Raw genomic sequence first — 19,153 nt, forward strand, 5'->3', positions numbered from 1 at the left:
GCCCAGGGAAGTGGTGGAGTCACCATCCCTGGAAGTATTTAAAAGACGGGTAGATGAGGCGCTTAGGGACATGGTTTAGTGGGCATGGTGGTGTTGGGTTGATGGTTGGACTCGATGATCTTGGAGGTCTTTTCCAACCTTAATGATTCTGTGATTCTATATAGATGCCTTTTAGTGGGTTCATGAATAAGTGCTGAATAGGCATCAAAATCTTCCTGAAAGTCAGATCCTGAAGTTGAATTCTTGGCACGAGCTGGGTAAAGGCTTAGGAGGCAGTGTTGTTTAGCTGTTTCATACTCTGATGTTTCTATTCTGTGCAGGAGAGAATTGGATTGACCTTTTACATGAGGAATAGTATTAGGAGCTATTAACTGGCAAATAAATAGAAGGCACTTAACAGAAGAGAAGCAAAAATGGGAGGGTGGAGTTTGCTTTGGAGAAATCAAACACACGCGGTTGGGAGAAAGAAAACACTCCTTACGAGTTTTAAAGATTGTAAACTTGCAAAGATGGGGAAGACTCTTCTGGGAATTACTGAAAGGAGGGTGAAGCAACATAAATGTCAAACTACATGTTTCAAGAAAAATGTTGCTGATGGGTTGTGATACATTTGTAACAGCCCTACTGCCAGAGTAACTAAAGACTTTGCACTTGGGCACGGTGAAAAATAGACTGTGAAAGGAATAGTTAAAAGCAGTGGCTCTTTGTCCAGGTGTAAATTATGACTTTTGATACTTTTCACCTCTAATTTCTTCCAGCGTCATCCAAAGATGAAATTTATTCTTTGTCTTGTAAGAAGAAAATATGAACTTTTGCTCTTTCGTGTTAAGTTTCTTTTTATTGCCCAAAATATGGATTTTTAAATTTTTTTTTTATCATTTTGGTTTTTAATGAGGCAACGCACTTGCAACTTCCTTATTAAAATCTTAGTGGAAACAGAGCACAGGTCAGGTTTTTTTTTTTTCTTTCTTGTCTGGAAGGGAAGTAGGTGTATATAGTGTGTTACATCTGCTTGTGCTTGATCTGTTAGGCCAATAACGATGGCAAAAGTCACACAACCTGTCTCTACTGGGATTTAATAAAACAGATAGTATATGTAGAATCTAACTGCAATTAGGTAAAACTATTTTATGCTACTGTTTACTTTTTTGGCAACTGTGGTGTGTTGACCTTGGCCAGACCTCCACCCAGCTGCTCTTTCACTCCCTTCCTCAACAGCACAAGGAGAGAAAATAAGATGAAAAAGCCCATGGGCCGAGACAAAGACAGGCAGATCACTTCTCTGGGAAATCACAATTACGGATGTCACGGGCAAAACTTGGCTTGGGGAAAGATTAACTTCATTCCCACCACCAGCGCAGGGGGATGGGGACTGGGGGCTGCGGGCAGTCCATAGCACTTGGTCTCTGCTGGTCCTTCCTTCTCTCCCTGTTCCCCTTCTCTAGCCTGGAGCACCGTTGTGAATAGTTAGCTCTAACAGTTACTGTAAATTCTCATTGAAAATATTAGATAGTTAATCATAGGGATTAATAAGTTTGTGAGCATTTCCCTCGCTTATACCTTGCATTTCTGCGCAGTCCAAAAATATCTTATCATCTAGCTTTTGATCGCCTGTTATCATGTTATTTCTCTGTTTTAACATTAAATATCTGGGTAATTGTTCCCTGTTGCTTGTAGTGGTTTGCTTAGCACCTCTTGCTTTTGTACTGTGCCGATATTGCCACTAATAATAATCCAAGGCATTCGTTAGCTCCAGAAAGTGGCCACTTGGCTGTTTTGTCATCCCTTTATTCAATACATCTATTAATTGAAGAACTTTTGACTTGGTAAATAATACAGTATTGCCGGTTTGTTTCCCGTGTGTGTGTTTTTTTTCATATGCAGTTATGCCTACGTTTCATCATTTGTACATAAATATAAATGCTGTCTGCCCATTTACGTGGTTGGCTGAGTGTTGCAGTAGCTGTACGTGAGAACAGATTAGATGTTTGCCTGACCGCCTGGGTTCTCTGTACGCTAATATCTAAGTGTACACTGGAGCATACATTATCCTTGAAAGTCTTGTTTTTAATACTTAGGCATATTTTGACATTTATTTGGATAGTGTTATAAATGACTATCTCGTATCAGCACAGTTCCCGTTGGCTGTAGGTAATTAATTATTTAAAAATTAAAGGAAAATCGTCTGGCATTGGTTTTATTTAATCCTTTTACTTCATGTCTAATAACATTGATGAAACACATACATTTGTCTTGGTACGTGAAGGGGCATTTGGTGCTAATTCTGTGAGCACATATTTTCATAGGGATGCGTCCCCGCTGTGATCCTTCTTCCAGTGGGTGTTACCTTATAAAAGTAGTGTCTAGTGTTAGCCAATACCTTTCAAATTTGAAAACTTTATAGTTTGTTCTCATCAACGCTATGCTACCTCAAGCTTAGCTGGACATCTAATTACAAATCTTCTGTTTCAAACACTATTCTTTCTACAATTTCTATTATTTATGTTTATGTTGCCTCACTTGCTTTAATGGATTGCACAGCAACTTTTGCCACATACAGAGTACTACAAAATACAGTTTTCAATGTTAAAGGAAATGCTTGTTTAAAAAAAAACTGCAGATAGAGTATGTAGGGCTAAAGTTTTGCATAAGGTTTTTTAAGTTTCGACTTAAGATATTACAAGCATGTATAAATGGGGGAAAAACCCCCAACTCTTTCAATCCTATTTTAGTAGATAGTATTTCTTTACAAATTAAGAATGACTTTCTTATAAAAGGCATAATAAAATATTTTGTGTGTTTTTCAAAGATATAAATTTGAGGTATAGTTTACTTTGGCATTGGGCTTCTGAGTTTCTTGGAGTAGGTAGACGACTGAGGAAGGAGTGAGGTTGTGTACGTTCATGGGATATAGCCTCTTAAGAAATTTAAAAAGGTTGAGGGGAAGTAGTTTGTGAGATGCTGAACAGATGCTTTGGCTTTGTGACAAATGGTTTATGAATGCTGTCTGGAGCATTTAATGAAATGCTGTAGGACTAACACATGTAGCTAGATATATGCAAATTTACTGCTAAGTATTTTTAAATGATCAAAAATGAGGTTGAAAAAATAGAGTACTATAAAATGTGTTGGTATGCAGAAAAATACATGTTGGAGTTTCTGAAGACTATAGCAGATTATCTTATAGGAACAAGATCTTGAAATACATCTAGGTTATTTCTTATAATTCGATTGTGATTTTATTTTCCGCCCAATGTTTTTATCTTGAGATAAGTTGAGAGAAACGACATTTCAGAAATTCTGCAAAACTCAGTTCTTCTATTCTACTCCTTCCTTCCCTCCACAGATTCCCTTTGGAAGAAGTTGGAGGATTTATCTGCTTCCTGACCTCAGTGTTAGAAATGTTAATGTTTATTTTGTGTAGGAAAAAAAATCAGTTGCTTTTTGTCTGTTGCTTAGAAATATTTGCAAGTTATGGCTAAGAGGCAATGTAAATGGCTACAGAGAATCTGTGCTAACAGTGTGGAAAGCAGTCTTTGTAATTTTTGACTGATCCTTTTCAGTTTTCTAACTCTCATGTAGCAAAAAAACCACTCAAATTGCTGACTTACAACCTCCCCCTGCCACATGCGTAGTATTTATTGCCAAAAATTTTGGGAATATTATTCAGTAGTGTACCAATCATGAATAATCAGGTGCTTGTAAGAGCATATGTATTATTAAGATAGAGATTACAAACACGCTTGTTACTAAGTAAATTTATTCTAGAGTCAAGGGGCATAATAACTACACGCCAGTGAACATAGCCTTAGGAACACATTTTTGAACATCTCACATGCAATTGTCAATTGATTTTAGACCATAATCATTAAAGACTTATAACAACAGCAAACCTAAATAGTATAACATGATTCCTTTGTGTCTTTATAAACGGGTATTAATGATGAAGAGATGACCAGAAACTGATACTGTGCCACATTCTCTAATAAAAAATGAATCCGATAATGGATTCTGCATATAATTCTAATTCTGGGTGCTCATGTTACATTATAGTAGAGTTTTCTTTAAAGCCTTTTTTTTGAGTTTAGTATTAAAAATCAAGATCTTGGTATTGTACTTTAATAGCTGCTTTCATTCTATTGTATTGCTTTCTCTTTTGTTATAAGTTTTTTTTAGCACAGAATATCTTTACAGGCCAGTAAATTAGTATGTCACACAGATGACTTAATCTGTATACATAAATTTTCATCTCCTGAGCACCAGCTTGTCAACAGTTTTCAGAATGGTTAATACAACTGTTTAGGACATACTAGAACACAATAGTTCCTTGTTGCATAAAAATCAAAGGACAAACTTAAGGTACAGAATGGTAATAGTTTATACAAATAAATACTTCAGAGAAGAATTTCCATCAATAAATGCTCATTCGTGTATATACTCTCAGAGCTTCTATGAGGCTACTCATTTGGACAAGTGCTCACAAATCTATGATTTTTTTAAACTTAGGCTAGTTTTTGAACTGTATTTTTGATGGATCTCATCTGAGCCTTCTTCAGGAGGAAGGGCTCTTTATTCTGGTGCTCTTTAGGTGTAGAAGTAGAAGCAAAATCTGTTAACATGAAGCTTGTGGAATCATTAAGCAGGAGGGGAGGTAAGTTCAGGTTAGGAAACTTTCCTGTGGCAGGGATTCAGATTGTATACTGAGTTGGATTTTCTCACCTGGTTGTAATGTTTTGCCTGTCTCAGAAGCTTTGTTCTGTGGGATTCATTCACTAGATAGTACCTGGTATGGAGTTCTTGCTCTTGAAGAAATGGGGGTGCTCTAGGGCTAGGATAGATGGTAGCCCTGTCTTTACTGTCCATTCTGCAGAACAACAGGACAAACGGTTTCAGCACTATGTCCTGTATAACCTGTTTAAACATCTGATTTCCTCTTTCTGCCTTTGTAGGTAGACGGGCTCAGCTTGTTCTGTCTTCTGTATACTTGTAAAATAAATTTAGAAGTTGAGCTCTTTTCCAGCTATAGAAACTTCTGTTATCCCCTCAAATCCATTGGTGAACAGAGCAGCAAACCCAAGTTTTCAGGACAAATGTGGCTAGGTGTCCTAAGTAAGCTATTTCTATTGCTAATGTATCTAAAATTGAAGTCTTGCCTTTTTTTCTGGGTAGAGAAAGGTGTAATAAAGGTGCACTGAGGAATGTGGACCTTATTATTCCATATTTTTCTTTTTAAGAAAACCTGTGGAGCAAGTTGAGAGAATTTTGGCCTCACTGACCTCAGAATAATGATGATCCTTTGCTCCGCTCATTATTTTTATTCAGTCTGTCTGTGATCCTCTTTCCAATTATCTTATCCTAAAACAAGAGAGAGAAAGGTTTGTAGGTGAAAGCATCTAGATAGGTCCTCAGAGATATGTGATGTCTTCCGTAGATACTGCTTCAGTGATGTTTCTAGGCATTTTATACCTTGCTGGATTTCTTGCTACTTGAATTTTGAGATTTTGGGATATGAAAACCTTTGCATTCCATCCTTTTTCACAGTTGAACAATCAGTTTCTTGGCATTTATCTTTTTCCTTACTACTGTTTTGTTTTGTTTTCTTTCCCACTCCCCCCTTCTTTAGGATCATATATGATAGTGATTTCCTCAGACCACGACCCTGGAGAAAAGACTCGACTCCAGCTTCCAACAATGAAGGAAAACGATACTCACTGCATCGACTTCAGCTACCTTCTGTACAGCAAGAATGGAGCAAACCCGGGCACTTTGAACATCTTGGTTAGGGTGAACAAAGGGCCGCTGGCTAATCCCATCTGGAACGTCACCAGCTCCACTGGCAAAGACTGGCTTCGAGCGGAGTTGGCTGTCAGCACTTTCTGGCCCAATGAGTATCAGGTAAGCTTGCAATAAATTCTCACTGCTTTATAACATTTATGGCGAGGTCCTATACAGTTTACGTTCATTTTGGTCTGTTCTGGTATTTTCCCAGTGTCCTTAAATAAAGTGTTCTGTTCAGAATAAATAGTTATTTGGGGATGGGTATTTTTCTTATAGGAGGTGATCGTTCAAAGCTATCTGTTATTCTGTAATAGGAAAAAAAAGCTGGAAACAAGCCTCATTAAAAGAAATGTTAAGGTTAAAGTCCAGGAACATCAAAAATTATAAACTCCCAGAAATAAATTGCCTATGCAACTGTAATTTGTACCTGTCTTCCCTCCTCTTTTGGATATGCCTGTGTTACCGTGTCCAATTACGTGACCATAAACTGTGGTTGTTTTCACATGACATTTGCTTCATTTGCTGTGCAGGCAGAATGGTGCTCACCTAATGAGCAGCTGCTCAGGATGTGTGTTTCTCCTCTTTGCTCGCTATGGGACAAAACCACCTGCAGTGTAGGGCTGTTTAGAGAGAAAAATTGTCTTGTTATTACTAGATGCTGTTATTTGATTTGTTTGATTAACCTGAGAAAGTACCTGCAGCTGTTTTGCTCAGTGGGTATTTGATGTGAAGGATGAATCTCATAGACAGGCATTTTTGTCCTGGTGTGTAGGAGGGGGAAGAGTTGGATTAGATGCACTCATCTGAGTTGTTACACCATGAGGTGTTATGTCATTGTTGCATGTAGTGCTTACAGACCCCTGTCTAAGGACACTTCAGGTCATTAGTGCTCTTGCAGACAGTTTGGATGTCCAGACTAGTTATCAAATGAAGCAAAGTGGCCTCTTTAGTAATGGTTTTCTTGAATAGTGGTATTGTAGGAATGTTTCTTAGAGTGCCTTTTCTAAAGTTCTTTGCAATTGCCCACCATCAAAATAATCTCCATAAAAAACAACCATCAGTGCAAGCAGCCTTACTTATAGGTAGAACCTGGTTGTAATTTACTATCATTTCATGTTTTTCTTCAGTTTTTGTTTCCCTGTTTTTAATATTTTTATTTATAAAGGAATTTAATCTATCAGTGACATTGAAACTGGGTAAAATTTGATTTTAAAGTTCTGAAACCTGGTTTCATAAAGCTTGGCTTCTGAGAAGGTGTTTTATTAACCCTTTTATGTTGCTGAAAGTAGCTTTTGGTGTGCTTAAAAAACCAGGAGCCTTTTATAGCAGTATAGTAGTAATCAAGTATAGCAGTATTATATGCAGTAAATCAGGTTTCTGCTGACAGATGGCCAGGCTTGATAATGAGATTGGTGGTTGGGGCCTTATCTTAGCAATGTGGCCATTTTTCACTTACGTTACAGCCTTCACATTATCTCTCTATAGACTGCGCTTAAATTCATTCTTTGCCTTGCTCGGTTATCCAGCAGAATATTGAAATAACGTGTAACACAGTTTATTTTTAAATTAAAAATAAGTCTGGAGTAGGACTGGACAACTGTTAATGCAACCTGCTGTGATTTGTGTACCTCTTGCAGAATTGCTTTTATGAACAGGAGGGGAAATCTGCATGCTGTTCATGCACGCCTGCTTGTTTGCACAACCAGGGTTGGTATTTTTGTGGTTTTAAGTGGTTCTTTGAGGTCTCAAAGTCAACATTGCTCTTCATTGTTCGGTGGGGTTTTTTTTTGTTTTTTTTTTTTAGTGTTAGTTTTGAGTTGAGTTATTCTTTGGCATGGAAATCCTTCCCCCGCCTTTTCTCATAGGAGTTCTTTGCTGTAGAGCTCTAGCTCGTGATTTTGGCACTTTGATCTACCTGTTGGTCCATGAGCTTAGCTAGCACTGAAGGGAAATATGCATCGATTTTTGTAATGTGATGGAAGAGGTTCTTTACTAAACCGGGAACTGGATCTCTGCCTGTACAAGCAAGGTCACTGCTAAAGATCACTGCGGAGCACAACTGTTTGTGTGTACTTTGTTAATCAGGTCACCTTCATTGCCATTTCCTTCACTTTTAAGTGAGGGAAAGGAGTAGAGATTAGCAGGGGCTGAATAGCCCAGGTTATGGTATAAGGAAGTCTCTTGTATGGTGACTTGGAAGTTAGCAGGATGGCTGTGTTAATAGTACTAATAAAGTGCTGCACCTAGGCTAATTAGCTCCTAAACAGCATTTCTGTGCTCTGCTGTGCTGGTTGAAGCTTTATTGCTTCCTGTTCAAAACTAGCACAGTGTTTTTGCATGTCACTGGTCAACAGTATAGATATAGCTTATGCATTTTTGGATTGACTTAACATTTCTTTTTACTTACAAGATAGAGATATATATATGTATATATATATTAAAAAAAAAAAACAATCCATTTACTTGCCTGTCTCTAAATATATTCTGTTGAGCGGTTGGTTGGTTTGCCTTTTTTTTACTTATTTTCTGACAAAATACAGTACACTTCTAGAATAGCTTTACTGGATCAAGCTGAATTTTTGTTTAGTTTCATATCCTGTCTCTGATAGCAGATAACAGATAACAAGTGGAAGCTTGTAGAAGAGTTCATGAACAGGACAAACTCATGGTCATACCTCCCCCAGAATACACTTCCAGCCTTGAGCCTATTTGTGGTTCAAGAACTTTGAGCTTGAGAACCAAAGTAGTGCCTTTCTATACTCCTGTTAGTTCACAGGGGCTTTTTGCACTGGTTTAAACTTCTAGTGTCTAAAGTGTATATGACATGGAATTCTAATGTTAATTACACGTTAGGACCATTCCTGTGGGTTTCTCCAAGCATGGGGCCTGTAATTTCTCAGTTGTCATATTTTGCACTCGAGAAGTTTCAGCAGTCCTGTAATGGTACGATCTGTCTTCTCTCTCCTGCTAGCAAGGCATCTGCATCTTCTATTCTGTTTGTTTAACACGTGGATGAACTGTCGAGGAAAAGGGTTTGGTTAGAAAATCCCTTGGGATTGAGGATACGATTTGATTTTGGTCCTTGTTAGTTCTGGAATCTTTTTTTATCACTCTGTTGGAAATATGCCACCTTTGATCTGCCTAAAGTTTGCTTCAAAGGAAGAATATTTTGGGAGATTTGTTGTTTAAACTTTATAACTGTCTGGGAGTTTTGTTTCTCTATTGTCTATGTTGGTTACTACTGTAACTCATTAATTTATATTAGTTAAGATGTTTATTCCTGTCTGGATGTGTTGTTTTGTCTAATACTTCTGTTCATTTCCCCAAGTTCTCTCCTGCTTTGCACAGTAGGAATTATCCAGCTGCTGAGGACTGTCTCTTCCTTTCTGCTTCTGTCACAGGCATTTTTCCACTTCTCCCTTGCCAACTATGTCATCCTTTTTGAATTTTGTGTGTGTGTGTGTTTGGGGTTTTTTTTGTTTGTTTTTTGTACATTGTCCCCCAAAAGTCCTTTGTTTCCTATTTTTTGTGTGTGTGTCCCCAGCAAATTCATTTTGCTCCCTCTGGGTCATATCCTTGCTCGATCATGTGTGAGGTCCACTTTGCAATGTGAACCATGGACTTTCTGGTTTTGGTTTTATATTACATCTCTCTGGTTTTTGTAACCTTTGATCAGGAACTGATAAAGAAACTCTTGTCCTGGAACCATGAATCTCAAAGTTGAAAAAAACTAATTACTTGGTTTCTTTATGGTTCTTCAAAACTTCATTATACAGTAATAGGGCTCTGTAGTTTAATAAAGAGGCTGGCTAGGATAGCTGCTTGATAGGAGTGATGGTTCCACTTGGAAGTGTAGCTAGCAAACAAAAAATACTGAACTGCACCAAGCAGAAGTCCTTTTATCAGTTCAGGAAGACTAATGATATGTGACCATTTGAAAAAGTACAGGAAAACTCTAGAAAACTAAATAGTTTTCTTGCTGAATTGTGAATCCTGATTTGGATAATGAATCTGTTCTTTATTTTAATATTGATGATTTATAGGATTTATAAAAGTTTAAGTAGCTCAAAGATCTTGGAAGGTTATTTTCCTTTATGATCTTAAAAGGTCTTGAAACTGTAATAGAACTATTACGGGAGGATGGCAGGTTGATTGAAGATTCACTAATGGTGTGTGCAGTTGGGCCATATGCCAGATAAGGTAGGAAACAGATTTCTTGTGAAATATGAGAATCTGTTGCCTTTTTGGATATCCGATAACTATTCTAAACTTGCAGACGTTGTGAGACTAAACCAGCTGCATGCAGAAAAGTTTGGGAAAGCAGGGAATTTTGATTTGTTCTAGTCAGTTAGCACAGCTAAGAAGGGAAAGCAACAAGTAAAATGCTAGTGGAAAGTACAGAAGTACATACAGCCTGTGTGAACTGCGTTAGAACTGAGTCGCAGGCCAACTCAAGAAAAAGAAACCCACCCTCCCAAACTCCCTCTTCCTATTTTTAAGATTCTATACGATCTCTAACCTTGAAGTGCAATGTAGCATCCAGAAAATCCAAAGAAGCTCTTTAAAAAAAGAAAGCATTCCAAAGGACTGATATTTTAAAAGGATTTTATTTAAAATATATTGGAATACAGAAAATGACTTAAAATAGTATCAGAGACATACTGGATGAATAAAACGAATAAAACAACTAATGTAATTTTGTTGACTAAATAGATAATAATTGAATATAGAAAATGTTACATTTGAACATTTTAAGAAAAACTGATAAGCAGCCAGCCAGTTAATGTTGAAACTTGCTGTAAGTCTTGCATGTTGAGTTGCGAGACAGTGAAAGTCTTGTTGTGGAAATCTCAGCATGAGGAAGAGTTAAGCGCCAGAGGTCTGTAGCCATGTGTGAGAGACAGTGCTTCAATAGGCTAAGTTTCTCTGGCCTAGAAAAAGACACAGTTCAGGGGAACATGATAAAGGTCTGCAAAACCATCGCTGGCATGAAGGGGAATCCTCTTCCAGTTCAAGATTGGGGGCCTTTTTGGTCTGGTGAGGGAGCCAGACTGAAAAGATGCAAACGGAGGTGGGTCACACAGCAGACTGTAGACCTGTGGAAGTCTGTGTCGGAAGTAGCCGTTCTGGATGCCAGAGGAGTACGTAGGCTTAAGGAGACGGCTGGGCAAGTTCTTGAAAGAGAACTATTAGAAATCAGTAATTAGGCAAACAAGTCCAGTAAGTCTCGTGAGCTGAAAGTAGCTGGAGGAGCAGAGAATGTTTTGGGGGGGCACAGGGAAGTGATGTGCATTCTTGTCTGTTCGTACCTTTCCTTATGACCACTGTTAAAGACAAGATGTTGGAGTAAGTAGACCTTTGGCCTGAACTGCTAAGCCTTTGTTAAGTCCTCCCATCCTGTTGGTTACAGTAGTAACCAACATAGACAATAGAGAAACAAAGGGCAAAGTCCTCCCCCCGCCCCCGCAAGTGGATGTGTACTTAATTTGTTTCCGTATTCCTAGGCAGACTAAACATAATTTTTATATTCTGTGGTTAGCTAAACAAGTCTGGTCATATTCTGTGAAAGTTTTTGTTCTGGATATAGAAATGAAAACTAACTTCATATGCTACTACCAGCCCTATGCGCATTTCTCTTGGCTCTTTTCCCCTTGTCATCTCCTTTCGATCTAACTTGGGGTAAGAGATATTTTTACACTTTCTAAAATTGGAATTTACAAATAAAGCCTTTTAAATTCCTCCAATTTCTAAGGATTCTCAGAAATACAGTATGAATTAGAACTTTTTTGGTGGGTGGCTAGAATTTCATTCTAGCTGAGATACAAAAATTGTTTAGTAAAACATGTAAGTGGAAGGTTGACTAGTAATATAATTAAAGAAAAATAAATTAATACTTGTTAAACTGAGACAGATAGCTTCCCCCCTCGCCCCCAAACTTGCAACAGTTTGTGTTCGGCAGGTAGTATAAGTCACCAAAATGTTCCTTGTATTGGTGCATCATTCTTTAGCACTCCTTTTGTGGAATAACTCCTTTGAGAATACTTTGTGGCTTTTAAGAATTTACAGTGACTGTCCATAAACTATTTTGTTCCTAGTTCATTAATACACAACGAAATGGCTTATACATCTGTTTCTTCTTCCTTCTTTCCTCCATAGTTTTCATCAGTTAAAAGCACTTTTAACTGTCTCACGGCTTACCACTATCACTAATGATTGAAAATTGGACCCCTTTGGAAATATCTCCAAATAGGAATGATGTTGCTTTCTTGTCAGAAATGCTTTGTAAACCCCTAAGTGTTCTCCTGACTGTTACTTGCTAGACAGCACTTTATAAAGAAAGAGAGTCTTTTGATTAAGTTTATTGAAGAGTTACTTGGAGAAATGCTTTTTTATAATGAACTTTCTTATTGCTTCTTCAAGACTTGTTAGTACAAACAAAACACCATCTTTTTTTAACTGTTAGGATAAACACGAAAGTGTGCAAGTGTATCTGTCACATTTCTGTCTCACTTCTTCCAAGATGTTTATCAATTTGGTGAGGACAAAGAAAGATTAAGTTCCAGTAGAGTGATTACCAGCAACACTTTAATAATTTAGTTCTGTAAATCACAAAGCACTTAGAGCTCTCAAAGGACTTCTACAAATACTGTCTCATTCCAGTCTTCAAACTGGAAAATCATAGTGCACAGAGTGAAAGTGAGCGTTGCCCAAACAAGCCCAGTCATGGCTGACGCGCCAGCCTCCAGGCTTTCAGTCCCACCATAGGTATTGGAGATTTCATGGAAGCTCTTTCTTTTCTCTTAGAAATGACAATGCTGGTTTTGACTGTTAGTTCAGGTCTGTGGCATCATTTCAGCAGGGTATGTTCTGCAGGCTGGCACAACGTGCATTTTTTCCATGCAGAGTTAGCTCATTTATGAGGACAGGAAGTTCCTGAGGGATAAGGGAATGATGGTGGTGGGAAAGCAAGTAAATGTGCATGATACATGCTGTCATCCTCTTCCCTGTCTGTTGTGTTGTGTCTCCCTGCCACCCACCCCCCTTTTTTTTTTTCTTCTTTTTTTCCTAAGATCTTTTACATTGTCATATGGAGATGTATATAATAGCTTTCCTAGCCTGGTGGATTTAATTTTTGTCAGCCTATTTTGGAGATACCTAATTTGTTTTGGGGTCTGCTACATTAAAAAAGGGCAAAAATGATAAATTAGTATCAAAGAATTTTTACAAATAAAAATAGCAGAGATTAGTGTTAATCAGGCAAAAACTGTCAACCTTATCTAAGTCAGTGACCCAAACCGTACTTCTTCATTGCAAGCAGAGACAGCTCTGCCTCCACAAAACACTGAGAACTCCATTCCAGCAGGGGAGGAGAAGAAATGACTTTGGACGCCTTGGTTTTTACAGGCTAAGGAACTGGGGAGTCTGAGCAATCACTTACGTTGCTCTATCCTTAGTCCTGTGCTGAAGAAATGAATTTGCAGAATTTTGAAGCTGAAGTGTTTGTATGTCTAAAAAGGAAACTTTAGCAATAATGTAGCTCTTCAGAAAATAACATGCTTTTCTAAGTTTACTCCTTCCGTTTTCCTTGTTTGAAGTTTTCAATGCTGTCTTTCCACTGCTTTGTTTTCTGTTATATTACAGTCTGTTAGTAGCTTGCTTTTGTTGTCCCGTGTTCTGGGTTTCCTTTGCTAAATGTGTGATCTGAACTTAAAACTAAGGTAGAAGTGTCATACTTGAAGCACTGGAGTATTGTAACGAACTGTATGGCTATACATCCAAGACATTCAATTCTCTTTCCATCGAATAATGTAGTGTCAATGAAGCTGATGAGCATTTTGACTTTTTTCACTATTCCCTGCAAGATGGTGGATATCTTCAGGGCAAGATGATGAAAATTTAGTAGATGCTTGGCATTTCCAAAGGCAATGAAAGATTTGGAGGTTAATGTGCTGTATGACTCCATGTTATAAATTATCTTTAATTACCTAAAAGTCTCGGGTGGAAAACTGACTGGCTGTAAACTCATGAAGACTTACTTTGAGATAAATATGTAATATTTTTAGCCAGTGCTTAATTTCTGATGAAATATGTGTGACTTTAACCTCAGCACTCTTCCAGGAAACATCAGCAAGGTGGTATGCAAATTTTATATTAACCTTGATTACCAAGATTATGAAAAGCCTGTAGCGTTCCCCTCCCCGTCATACAGCAGGCATTGTCAGGCAGTGAAGTGGAAAACACAGTATTGCTAATCAGCCACCTCGGAGTGCCTGATTCAATTTTTCAGAAATACAAGATTGACTTAAATCATGGTGTGTAAATAGAGAAGTTCTGGATGGTTCCTTTTGTCAAGATTTTTCTTTTTTAGGATTTTTGTCTATAGTTGGAAAGCATAATTACTTGTTATGTAAGAAGCTCAGATTTTGTCATATTTTTATCAGCTTCTGCAAGATCCCGTCCCTTTCTAAGAAAAATTCTGAATATCATGCTATCAAGGAGCTGGCAATGATATACTCTTCCACTCGGCTCTTCTTAAAATACGTTTTTATTCACATGAAAAGTGAAATGAATGAAAGAGGGTTATGGCAGAAATCAGTGATATATGCTTGAAGTAGATGGTTAAAGGAAAGCAGAAATTGGTAATACTTTATTTCATTATACAGGTTCTGAAAAGATTGAGCAATGAATTGTGCTCTGCTAGGGGTTTCCAGACTACCCCTAAGTGAAAGTAAATAAAAGAAAAAGTATAATAGTGCAGTATTGAATCATTATCAAAAAGTTCACTAAAATGTCTGCAATTCAAAAACAGGAAACCAATCAGCTTCCAAATTTATGGGCCTTGAAGAGTCAGGGACTTTGACTTAAACGTCTGAACTCATCAGTTCATCACTGATAAGATGTATTCTTAGGTAATTTTTGCTGTGAAGCATTGTATGCTTCTAGATGTCTGGATTTTCCCCACCTTCCCCCCTGCCCTCCAATGCCTATGTTGGGAAAAAGAAATAATACTGAGAATTATGCAGCCTGTTATCTTTCTTTTTGTCCTTTCTTGCATTTTATTATTTAGGGCAAGATGAAATGCTCTGGAAGATTTTTTTTTTTTGAGTCTGTGCGCACCATGCTACAATATGGAAACATGTTGGTTGGTTTTGGTGGTGGTTTTTTTTTTTTTATATTTTCTCTTTTTCTAATGCTAAATGGTGAACAAGCCCAAGGCTTGGAGTAAAGTCAAAAGGTTTTCTTCATCCAGAGTAGTATGTAATAGGAATCCCATGTTGACTGGTGATATGACCTCCTCATAGGGAAATAAATGCCTCATATCTTTATAATTCTCTCTACCCTGTATGTACTTTTCTTTAGTTCAGAGTTTGTTTGAGGTATGTTGAAAAATCAACTGAGGTGGTTGCTCTGAAGGAAAAAAAATATTCAAAGGGAAAACGTGTATTAATTACTTTGCACTAGGATCACATTCTGATCAATTATACAAGGTCCGTGTATTTAAACAAGCAAACAAACAAACCAATATTTGTTGAATTTTCCCCTTTGCCCAAAAGATACTACAAAGCATTTTAAAGACACCCCCACCTTCCTATGTATAGGGGTATAATTTACTTCACTCTGGCAGGAGGGGGCAAGGAGGGTGGGCATCCCTGCTAATGCGGAGCGGAGGAATTCATGGGGTTGTGGTGGTGTCACTTTACTGTCCTGCTGCAGTGTGACGATCATTGTCTTTACCGGGGTAGTGGTGTGTGCCTGTTTGGTGCCTATGTGAGTTGTTTCTTACCTTTAGAAATTTTGTAACATCAATTTTTTTTTGTTTGTTTGGTTTTGTTTATTTGGTGTTTTTTTTGTTTTTTTTTTTTTTTTTTTTTTTTAAAGCCTTGAGTGATCAACTCTCTGGCTTGGATAACAAAATTGACAATTACGGCAAAATTTGCTATGCTTGCCAGGCAATGAATTTATCTCAGAGGTTGTGCATTCTTCAGTAGGTGTTGTCTGTTGGAAGAAAATAGCTTGTCAAATTTTTTTTTAATATCAAAATTTTTTTTTAATTATTATTATTGTGCTGCATGTGGTGACTGAAATTTCAGTGCTGCAGGTTTTTAGTTCTTCAAATATAGGAAACATGCATCTGTCACCTGGAGGTAGTAAAGGTTTCCTGCTATTTACGGAATGAAATAATTTACAAGCAAGGAAAGCATATTTGTTCAATTTGAATGATTTTATTATAAGCCTTTAAAACAAAAAATCCTATAATGTCAGCCTTCACAAGTGCACTTCTGAAGTTTTGGAAGAGGAATCAAATATTAGGGGTTTTGTGGTGGCATTCAAGTGGTGGTGGTCTTGAGCTGTAAGACAGGACAAGAAAAGAAGCAATAGAAGAGAGAGAAAGGAATGAGTGAGAATATCCTATCTTCCAGCTGCTAAACATCAGCAGCAAAATACTTTATATCTAGTGTGTGTGGCAACTGATTGCTGCCCTTTGGGCATGTGTTATGCTCATGTCATGTAACATTGGTAGGTTTGATCATTAGTTGACTTGGTTGGCCCTGATTAATTTCAAAATTTGTGGTTGACTGGTTAACTTGAGAATTGGATTTCATCTGAAAATGCAAAAAAGCCCCAAAACCCAACCCTCACAAAAACTGAAGTCCACTAACTCTGTGGACTTTAAGGCAGGAATGGAGACAGATAATCTTTCTTTTCTCTGATTTTTTTCTTTCTTTCTTTTTGTGAGTTTAAAGGCAGAGACACATGCTCACGTGCTTGCCCTCTCACATGTGAGTGAATCCCTGTTTCTCACCCCCATCTTCTCTACCATGCTTAGGTGATTACTGTAAACTTTCTAGCCTTCACAAAATGGATTAAGAAACAGTTGCAACCTGTGTAAGTCTGTCTTCCCTCCCCCCCCCCGCCTTTTTTTCTCTTTTGAGTTGTGCTACCTTTTGTATCAAATATAAGTGCACCCTTGTGTGTCTGCATTGCTGATTGGTTCACTCTCTTTTAGAGGTTTTGTAGTTAAAAAAAAAAAAAAAAAAAAGAATCAATTTCAGCTAGTGATGCACCTGAATTGCCATGTTGAACTTCGATGAATTGAACTTTGGCATTTCTCTAATTCTGGTTCATTACAGTGCAGCCACTGGGCCACGTGTCCGGAGAGGAAGCCAAGGAGCAGTGAGGTCCTCTCGTAATCTCGGCCTTGCCTTCGGAAGGGCAGGGGGGACAACAGCACTGTGGTCCGCACTTCCCTCTCCTGCTGCACCCATGGTTGCAGGCAAGGGGACTGCGACACTGGTTCTCCCCCTGTCACTGGCCCTTTCCCAGGCTTCCCAGCTGCTGTCCTTGGAAAGGGTCTAGGGGAGGTCGGTGTCGGTCTTCCCTCTGCACTGGCACAGGTCCCTTCCCTGCTGTGTAGTCTCAGGCTTCCAGTGTGATATTTGGACTTCTCCTTTGGCGGAGTGAATATGTGCTGCCCTTTACGCTATGCTTGTACTTGTGAAAAACACACAAACCCAAAGAACATCGTGTTTCTTAAAAATAAATAAAATGATAATTAATGAATAATAATACCACCAGCAAAATAAACCCACTTTCCTTTTTCCATAATGGTAAGCCAAGGGGACGACAAGTTCCTGTTACCATGTTTCCAGTGTTTTTTAATGTAAATCTTAAAAGTGGGGTAACAATCTGTTGTTCGACTTTCTGCTGCTCTTAGGGAGAGAAGAGTGAGCCTACCACGTTGAACAAATTTCTCTCCTCTGTGAACTGAATTATTAAACTATTCTGTAATGTACTGAAAACTGTGATAAGTTATCAATGTGGTGATGTGTTTTTTTGATACAGGTCAAAATATCAAGCAGCTTGCAATGCTTTGCAGTCAAACTTGCAGGTTACAAAAGAGTATTTTCTGTCATAGATTTTGACAGGAGACCAGTTGGTTTTTTGTGCAACTTAACGTAGAAATCATGGAACAAAGCTGAAATTTGCTTGGTTGGCATGTTTCTATTTTAACCAAAAACAGCAAACACCAAATGTGATGATGGGTGTACATGTGATGGGGTTTGTGTGTATATCAGCATGTATTTGCATGTGCCTAGGGTGGTTTTTTTTTGTTTTGCTTTTGTTTTTTTAAGGATAAAAATGAACCCTAAAGTAAAGCATCATCTTTGGCTCCTGGATGTACTTATGAGATCTTAACACCATATATATTTGAACAATGAAAGGGAATACAGTTTAAGAGGAGCTGTCTGGTTTTCCATAAAGAGCTGGAACATCAGATACATTTGTCGGTAGCATTGAATTCAGTCTGAATTACATCTCTCGAGTGTTAATTTATTACTAAATTGTCCAAAGTATAACATGCAGCATAACCAGTATTTTTCAAAAAGCTATGTGAGTAGTTTCAGTTTTATGTTTGTCTTGATTCAGAAATCCTAGTGAAATAGAACATGGCATGCATTTTAATATATTATTCATTTACGTATGTTCGATAAATATTGGATACTGCATTGAAACAGAAAAATGTGTTAAGTGGGTATTTTGTCACAACAAAACAGTTAAACTAGACACATACGCTTTCTTTGGCTGTAGCTTTAAAGAACCATCACTTAGGTTCAATATATTTGATAGAAGATCTGCCCCCCAAATTAGAAAGGGCTTGTTTGTTTTTTTTTCTTTTTCAAAATTGTAACAGTAGTGGTAAGATAGTACTGAAAAATCAGTATGCTTCAGGACCTTGTTGACTGTGGTCAGACCTGTAATGGGGAAGTCTGCTGAAATACGTATGTCTTCATGTTTCTACTTTTCAAGTTAGAGAGCATTGTATTTTGAGCATATGTATGTCTCGCTTATTCTCAAAAAGGAGTGGCAGCATCAGCAGTACAGGCAATAAGCTTAGTTTCTTTTTCTGTGAATCTGAAAATGTCAGTGTAATCCAGGTACAGATATTCTTAATAACCACATAGAGGGTTATAATTTTACTCAAAAGTAAAGTCATAACAAAGGTAAGTAATTTTCTTTTCCAGCTTAATTAGATTGTTAATTAAATTGGGAAAACTAGCTTGTCCTTTTTTAAATCCATAGTAATTTTGCTACAGTCAGTCTACTGTAGTGTAAAAACTGGTTCTGTAAGTGTTGTGTACGGCTGAGCCTGCAGAGCAGTTTCTCTGCTACAGAACACTTCCAATGCAAAGTCTGTGGAAACCACCTTGGTAGCTTCACTTAACAGGCAAAATTTGGCTAACGCATTCCAAATCCTTATACTTTCATAATCTTTTCTGTTAAGTTTGACGAAAAAATACTTTGGGTTGGGCCAGGATGACGGCAAAGCACAGCACATGAAAAATAATTTAATTATGTCATTTTGCAAAAGCTT

At 37.7% G+C, this 19,153-nt stretch overlaps 1 protein-coding gene across 1 annotated transcript in view; it reads left to right on the plus strand.

The window, feature by feature from the left end:
* Positions 1 to 19,153, plus strand: part of PTPRK (protein tyrosine phosphatase, receptor type, K) — a 311,793-nt gene that overhangs the window by 46,573 nt on the left and 246,067 nt on the right. The window contains 1 exon segment of the mRNA XM_009325628.1: positions 5,624 to 5,895. Within this exon segment, the coding sequence (XP_009323903.1) occupies positions 5,624 to 5,895 (272 nt within the window).

Source organism: Pygoscelis adeliae, unplaced genomic scaffold (assembly GCF_000699105.1).
Source record: "Pygoscelis adeliae isolate BGI_AS28 unplaced genomic scaffold, ASM69910v1 Scaffold54, whole genome shotgun sequence".
Classification (NCBI taxonomy): Eukaryota; Metazoa; Chordata; class Aves; order Sphenisciformes; family Spheniscidae; genus Pygoscelis; species Pygoscelis adeliae.